An 8,550-nucleotide genomic window follows, 5' to 3' on the forward strand; every position below is an offset into this window, starting at 1 on the left:
TGACATGCACCAATAGGCTTCTTTCTGAAAAGGATATGTAATTTTCTCGATCAACTGTTGTACTTTAGCCTTGAAAGCATTGCAGTCTTCACTTGAGTGCCCTATTAAGCCATCATGATATCCATATTGCACATTGGAATCATACCTAGGTGGGTATGGTTCTAGCAATGGCCTGAGATACTTGGGTTCTACCAGTGAGGTTTGAATCAAATATAACATAAGTTGGTTGTATGACATAGGAATTGGATCGAGAGGAGAATTCCTTATTTCCAGATTTTTTCGAGGTCTAGGTTGGTTCTCATGTTGATTCGGATATCTTCGACCATGAGCTCGTTGATTTGCATGAGGAGCAGCCCACGGTTGTTGGTATGGAACTCTAGGAGTTACTGGTTGCCCATAACGATAGCATGGTGTTAGAAGTGGTGACCGCTGAAAAGACGAAGGATCATAAGGTCTTACTGGTTCCCCATGAGAATATCGAACATCTGTCATGACTGCCATTAATTTCATCTTCCTCCTCCTTTTGAGAACTGTGGATGGATTCTATCTCACTATCTTGTCTCCTTGAGACGCTTGGGATTCTTCCGCTTTTGAGGGCACCCTCGATACGTTCTCCAATTGTCACTAGGTGGGTGAAGTCTGATAATGCACCTCCTACCATGCTTTCGAAATACGGGTAATGTAAGGTATCCATAAACAAGTCAACCAATTCTTTATCCAAGAGTGGTGGTTGCACTTGGGCTGCCAATTCTCTCAATCGTTGTGCATATCCTTTGAAGGATTCATTTCTCTTTTGAGATAAGCTTTGCAACTGCCTTCGGTCTGGAGCCATGTCCAAGTTGTAATTGTGCTGCTTCAAAAAGGCATTGGCTAAGTCTTCCTGATCGGGAAAATAGCAAGTGTATTATTTTTCTAATGTAGTAATAATAGGGATGTTTCCCAAAGAACGATCTTGAGGATTGCGCAACAATATATGTGTAAATAGTTACTCAATTGAACAAAATTAATAGTTGGGGTTTTGTAAAAGTCACTGTAAGGGAAAATAACACAAAATAAATATTTTCACAAATTATAATAATATGCCAAGGATGGTGTGTGAAAATCTCCTGTAATAACCCTTGAGTGTATATCTCCTTAATAATGAAAATTGTTTCGATTATCGAATCTTAAGATTGTTTCCCCCTAAGTCCTCGGAGGGAAACCTTTGGTATTCAACCTAACCTCTAAGTCCTCAAGTGATTATGATGAAACCAAGTCATTTTAATTTAACAAGAATAATCTAGTAACCATAGGGTATCCCTTTGAAGGATTCATTTCTCTTTTGAGATAAGCTTTGCAACTGCCTTCGGTCTGGAGCCATGTCCAAGTTGTAATTGTGCTGCTTCAAAAAGGCATTGGCTAAGTCTTCCTGATCGGGAAAATAGCAAGTGTATTGACTTTTCTGATAAAGAAAGCATTACGAAAATTACACAGTGAAATTAATAACAAATAACATGTATTAAGGAAATTATAACATCAGAGTCATTATACGATCAATTCAGGGACACCCCCTGGCATTGGAGGGGTTTAGCCTCTCATATTATCCAAATAAGATACAAAATAAAATTGGGACATTACAAAAAGTTTGGAATTTCGTTGATCTTCAATCGTGTCCGCTCTTGAAGGATCTCCGTTCTTCGCCGCTTTTCACTATTTCAATCTTTATCGTCTACAATTTTTGATCGTAAAAAAAAGTCCTTTTCTCCATATTCAAATATCCCCTAAATAGTTCCTGATGACAATTTTTATGTAGAAAAGTCCAAAATGCCCTCCCGGATAAGTCGTGCCAAAAAACAGCAAAAACTGTAAAATGAGGTGTCCAAGCCAACACTGGCCTGTCAGGCAACACGACAAGCCGTGTTGGGATTCTGATGAGAAAGTCTTGACACGCCCCTCCAGGGAGGCTGACACGGGTCGTGTCAGCTAACACGGGCAACCGTGTCAGCTCTCTGTTTTCCTCTTCCTAGTGTTCTCTCCTGACACGGCCCGTGTTAGGCAACACGGGTGGCCGTGTCAGGACTACTATGTTGCCCAATTTCCTCTACTGATGGGCCCGGAACATCCAATTTGCTTGTCTATCCCTCCGTTACTCTTACTTACACCTGAAATCAATAGAACTACCATAAAGAGACATAAAATGGAGTATAATGATGCAAACAACATGTATTAACAACTGGAAACAACAATGCAAAACATCTAATTTACTAAACAGAACAATAAAATAAGTAGACTAATGTGTTACCAACTTCGTGAAAAAGTGTCGAATGAGTGTCAGAAAACAAGTAGAATTGGAGACCGATCATAACCCCAAACTTAGCTCATTGCTTGTCCTCAAGTGATGCTCGGGACATCAGGAGGGTCATCCCTAAATTTTGCATCCACAATGCTACTGCGATCTTTCGTGATCTCCTGTTCACTTTTCATTCACTGTTTTACTCTTTCCCGACTTCTGACTTCAGCTACACTTTCACCTTGACACATCTTTTGGCCTGTGGCTTTTCACACTCTCACCAAATCTCTCGGGATCAAAGTCTTTGTACTCAAGAAAAATAGAGCATGCAAAGTCAACTCTTAGGTTATTGATTCCTGCGACAAAATTTATCATCCAAAAAAAAAATATGGAAAATGGAAAAACGATTATCATAGCCTTCTAGAGGATGGAGAGTAGAGCAACTTTTGTGAAGGGTGCCGGGAATTTGGATGGAGTAGAGTGGTAAAGTTGAGAGCTTTTGGTGGTGTGGATATGGAGGAAGTTGAAGAACAATGGAGAAGGATAAGGATTATGTAAAAATGAGAGAGAGAGAGAGAGAGAGAGAGAGAGAGTGAAAAAATCAGATTTTATTGGTAGATGAAGGGTAAAATGAGTTTAAATGGTGGAAAATCCAGGTGTGGTCCACGGAATCAAAAAAACCAAGTTTTGAAAAAATATGGCCGTTGGACCTGACACGAGAAGCCAGTCAGGCCACTGTTTTTTTTTTTGTTTCTTCCAGTAGAGATGACACGGGCGGCCGTGTCAACCTACTATAAAATTTTGGCCTTTCAGCTGCTTCGTTGAGACGGGCACCCGTGTCAGGGTCCTGTTTTTTCAAAAAATTCTAAATTTTTTCACTGTTACTCTGTTCTCTGGTATCCAACAATCTTTTATGAGTTCATCTCAACCCTCTTCTTCTGCACTATACGATGTACTTGTGAGCCTACAAATAAACTTGTAAACACACCAAACATTGAAATAGTTAGAATAAAACCGTGTGGGTTGCCTCCCACAAAGCGCTGCGTTTAACGTCGCATGGCTCGACGATCGTCTCCCTCATCCTTGGAGACGAACATTATCGATCATACCACTTTTCTGCCCCTTATAGTAGAGCTTCAACCTTTGTCTGTTCACCTTGAATGTATCCCCATTATTTGGATTTTTAAGTTCGATCGCTCCATGGGGAAACACTTTGTGAACCACAAATGGACCCGACCACCTGGATTTCAACTTTCCTGGAAAAGCATTAATCTGGAGTTAAACAAGAGCACCAGTTGTCCCTCGACAAACTCCTTTCTCTACAGCTTCTAATCGTGCCATTTCTTTGTCTTTTCTTTGTAGAATTTGGCGTTCTCATATGCTTGATTATGAAACTCCTCTAACTCGTGGAGCTAAAGGATTCAGGACTCACCCGCTTTAGCCAGATCATAATATAAGAATTTGGATGCCGAAAATGCTTTGTGCTCCAACTCTAGTGGAAAGTGACAAGCTTTACCATAAACCAACTGATACGGAGACATACCTATGGGCGTTTTGAATTTCGTTCTGTACGCCCATAGTGCATCTTCTAATTTTAGTGCCCAGTGTTTCCTAGATGCGTAAATAGTCTTTTCCAATGTTTGCTTTATCTGCCTGTTGGAAACTTCGACCTGGCCACTCGTTTGAGGGTGATATGGAGTGGCGATCTTGTGTTTAACATTATACTTCTTTAGCAGATTCTCCATCAGTTTGTTCAAAAAGTGAGTGCCTTCATCTCTAATAATTTCTCTTGGCACCCCGAATCTCAAAAAGATATTATTCTTCATCAAATGTCACAACCACTTTAGAGTCATTGGTGGGTAATGCCATAGCTTCCACCCACTTTGATACATAGTCAACTTCTACCAAGATGTAATTTTTCCCAAAGGATGGTGGAAATTGCCCCATGAAGTCTATTCCCCAGACATCAAACAATTCAACCTCCAGCATAACATTTTGCGGCATTTGATTTCTCTTAGAAATATTCCCCGTTCTTTGACATATGTCGCATTCTTTGACGATGTCCTAGGTATCTTTGAACAGTGTGGGCCAATATAGACCTGATTGAAGAACTTTGGCTGTTGTTCGGTCACCACTGAAGTCTCCTCCATAATCCGAATCATGACAAGCTCTAAGTGCATCCCTTTGCTCCTCCTCCGGGACACATCTTCTGACCAGCCCATCCACTCCTCGTTTGTATAGGAATGGGTCATCCCATAAGTAAAACCTGCAATCATGAACAAACTTTTTCTTTATGTTAGAATCAAAATCGCTGGGGATTACACCCCCCACCAAATAATTCGTGTAGTCTATGAACCACGGGATACCGATAACAGCGAGGGTGTGTTCATCAGTGAGCTCATCATTTATCGGTCTCTTTTCATATGTTTCTTCAATTGGTGACATGCGGGATAGATGACCTGCCACTGTGTTTTCACACCCTATTTTGTCCAGGATCTCTAAATCAAATTCTTGGAGGAGTAAGATCCACCTGAGAAGTCTCTACTTAGTGTCTTGTTTAGCAAACAGATATTTCAAAGCGGCATGGTCCGTATACACGACAACCTTTGATCCTAACAAATATTTCATGAACTTATCAAATGCGTAAACCACAGCTAACAACTCTTTTTCAGTGGTTGCGTAGTTCATCTGTTCAAGGCTTAACACATTACTAGCATAGTAAATGACATGTAATAACTTCTCTCTTGGTTGTCCTAAGACTGCCCCTACAACAATATCACTAGCATCACACATGATCTCAAACGGAAGAGACCAATCGGGGGAAATAACAATGGGTGCTAAAATCAATTAGCTCTTCAATGTCTCAAAGGCCATGGTGCATTCTTTGTTGAACATAAACGCCTTATCTCTAACCAATAGAATGGTCAGCGGTTTTGCAATTTTTGAAAAATCTCTTATGAACCTACGGTAAAAACCTGCGTGTCCTAAGAAACTCCTGATACCCTTCTCATTAACAGGGGGTGGGAGTTTAGATATCACTTCCACTTTTGCTTGGTCAACTTCAATTCCCTTGTAGGAAATTTTGTGACCCAACACTATCCCTTCACGCACCATGAAGTGACATTTCTCCCAGTTCAGAATTAAATTCGTTTTCTGGCACCTGTCTAAAACAAGAGAGATTAGTTAAACAGTTATCAAATGAGGATCCAAAGATCGAGAAGTCATCCATGAATACTTCCATATTCTTTTCGAGCATTTCAGAAAAAATGGAAGTCATGCATCATTGGAAGGTGGCTGGAGCATTACACAACCCGAACGGCATTCTTCGGTAAGCAAAAACACCATACGGACATGTGAATGTTGTGTTTTCTTGGTCTTCTGGAGCTACAGCAATCTGATTATACCCGGAGTATCCATCTAGAAAACAGTAGTAATAATGCTCGGCCAACCTCTCCAACATATGGTCAATAAATGGCAAAGGGAAATGGTCCTTCCTAGTTGTTATGTTCAACCTTCTGTAGTCAATGCAAACACAGCACTCGGTTATTGTTCGAGTAGGAATTAACTCATTTTTTCCATTCCTTATTACGGTGGTCCCCCCTTTCTTAGGGACAACATGCATCGGGCTCACCCACGGGCTGTCAGAAATAGGATATATAAGACCTGAGTCTAACAATTTCACCACCTCTTTTCGAACGGCTTCCTTCATTACAGGATTGAGTCTTCTCTGTGGTTGGACTACCGGTTTGTGGTCGTCTTCCATGAGAATTTTATGCATGCACACTGTAGGGATAATACCCTTCAAATCTTCAATTGCCCATCCAATAGCATTTTTGTACTTTTTCAAGACTTGGATGAGCTTTTCTTCTTGGATATTCTGAAGGCTCGAGTTTATGATAGCCGGACATTTTCCTTCAGGATCGAGAAAGACATATTTAAGATTGTCAGGAAGTTGTTTCAACTCTGTCTCCTTCTTTGGTTCTTCATTCTCCCCACTAGATTGAGGTAGGCGTAAATCCTCCCACATGCGTGGTCGAGATCCATTCCACAGGGGTTGTGCGTCTAACAAGGCTAGCACTTCAGATTCCCCATTGTCCACTTCTTTATCAGAATTGAAAATGGACAAACTCAACACTCTTTCCAAAGGTGACTGTGGTGCATTCAAAGTACTATCATATGTCTTCACCTGATCCAGAACCTCTATAGTATGACTGGTACAAATATCATCCTTGTACCTCATGGTATTTCGAACATCGATTTTCAATTCCTCATCATAAACCTTCAATTTCGTTGTTCCTTCTTCTGTGTTTATCAAGCACCGTCCCGTTTCTAAAAAGGGTCTCCCAAGAATGAGAGGGATCTCTTCATCTTCTGGCATTTCAAGAATTACAAAATCCACCGGAAATACAAACTTGTCAATTTTCACTAGAACATCTTCAACAATGCCATACGGTTTCTTGATCGAATGATCAGTGAATTGGAGTGTCATCCTGGTATCTTGCATAACACCTATACCAAGCTTCTTGAAAATGGATAACGACATGAGACTCACACTAGCTCCCAGATCAATAAGAGCTTTGTTGAATGACCTATCTCCAATAGTACAAGGGATGGTTATAGCTCCTCAATCTTTTTTCTTTATCGGAATCTTCATAATCTGCAAAATAGCATCACAAGTTTTGGTTAGAATAAACGGGTTGGTGTCGGTGGTATGCCTCTTCGAAATGATATCCTTCATGAACTTGGCGTAAGTAGGCATTTGTTCAAGTGCTTCCAACAAAGGAATGTTAATCTCCAGCTACTTGAACAACTCTAAGAATTTTTCAAAGTTTTTCGCATGTTGTACTTTTTTCTTGTTTCTAGTAGGGAAGGGAAGCTTAACAACTGGCTTGGGCTCAATGTCTGTTTCTTTCACAATAGGTTTCGGTGCTACCACTTCTTCCCTAACAACTTCATTTTCTTTGATCTCAAGGCCCACTTTGATCAATTGGTCTTCCTCTTCATCCACTTCCTCAACAACTTCATCCGATTTACCACTTCTTGTTGTCACCACGCTCACATTGTTATGCTCTCTAGGATATGTCATGGTTGCACTAGGTACAACACCTTGTGCTTGAGAACTCGAAGCTAGTTGCTGAGCGATTTGACCCAATTGGACTTCAAGATTCTTTATGGATGTTGTGGTGTTTTTCTTATTGTTCTGGGTTTCTTCTTGAAATTGAACATTATGAGCTACCGTTCTTTCAATACCAATTTCACAATCAGCGTTTTAGGGGCATGTTGCTGCTGTTGTTGTTGATATTGAGTTTGGTACTGACCATGTTGATGAGTTGTTCCTTCTTGGTCTTTCCATGAGAAGTTGGGATGATTCTTCCAACTCGGATTACACGTGTTGGAATAAGGATTATTCTTCTTCAAAAATTTGATTTCCTCCACTTGTTGAGGAGTTGCAAAACAATAAACAGTTTGGTGCGGACCACTATAAATTTCCGAGCAGACAGTAGGAGCCGGTTGGACCTGCGCCACCTGTTGGATACCTATATTCATCGCCTTCAGCTTCTTATCAACTTCAACAGCTATAGTATCTTCAATACGGATTTTATTAGTTTCCAGCTTTAAATCTATAACCCCTTCTGGTTTACTTTGACACATATCGTACAACTCCATGTGCTCATTAGCAACAATAGCTTCAATGATCTTCTTGATACCGGTGGTTGTTGAAAAATTTGTGGAACCACCGGCTGCAGTATCAATCGACTGTTTGGTCTTTATTTTGAGACCACTCACAAACATCTTCATCTGTTCAGTTGCATCCATATTATGAGTTGGGCAGGCTACTAGGACTCTCTTGAATCTGTTTTAAGCGTCTCCCAAAGTTTCCCCGTCCTTCTGCTTAAAATTGAGAATTTCATACCTCTTCCGCAGAAATACTGATGCTGGGAAATACTCATTCAGGAAGGATTTTTCCATTTGCAAAGATTTCTGACCATGAGCAACACTCTAAAAGTTGACGGTCTCACCGAAGAAGCCAAGAAATTGAAAATGTTCTCGTTTACCTTAGCGGAAGAAGCTGAAGAATGGTTTCCAAAAATGCCCACGTGAGGATACTGGAAGAGAAGGTTATTGTAAGAACAAATTTAGTTCTACAATGTATCTCTAAGATTTTGATGATAACAAAGGATGAAACGAAAATGGTACCTTAATGAAATTTTTCTAAGTGTGCAGGACTCTGATCAAAACAATCAGATAGACAATCATCAGATACAGAATCAAGCACTAAG

The 8,550-nt window shown here is 40.4% G+C and overlaps 1 protein-coding gene across 1 annotated transcript; it reads right to left on the minus strand.

Annotated features, from left to right (window-relative positions):
* Positions 1-7,067: 7,067 nt before the first annotated feature.
* Positions 7,068-8,086, minus strand: LOC127131643 (uncharacterized). The gene is made up of 2 exons (XM_051060554.1): positions 7,588-8,086; positions 7,068-7,501 (listed from the first exon to the last, which is right to left on the minus strand). Exons 1-2 carry the CDS (start codon positions 8,084-8,086, stop codon positions 7,068-7,070), a joined length of 933 nt encoding a protein of 310 aa, XP_050916511.1.
* Positions 8,087-8,550: the final 464 nt, after the last annotated feature.

The sequence above is a fragment of the Lathyrus oleraceus genome, chromosome 3, assembly GCF_024323335.1.
Source record: "Lathyrus oleraceus cultivar Zhongwan6 chromosome 3, CAAS_Psat_ZW6_1.0, whole genome shotgun sequence".
Classification (NCBI taxonomy): Eukaryota; Viridiplantae; Streptophyta; class Magnoliopsida; order Fabales; family Fabaceae; genus Lathyrus; species Lathyrus oleraceus.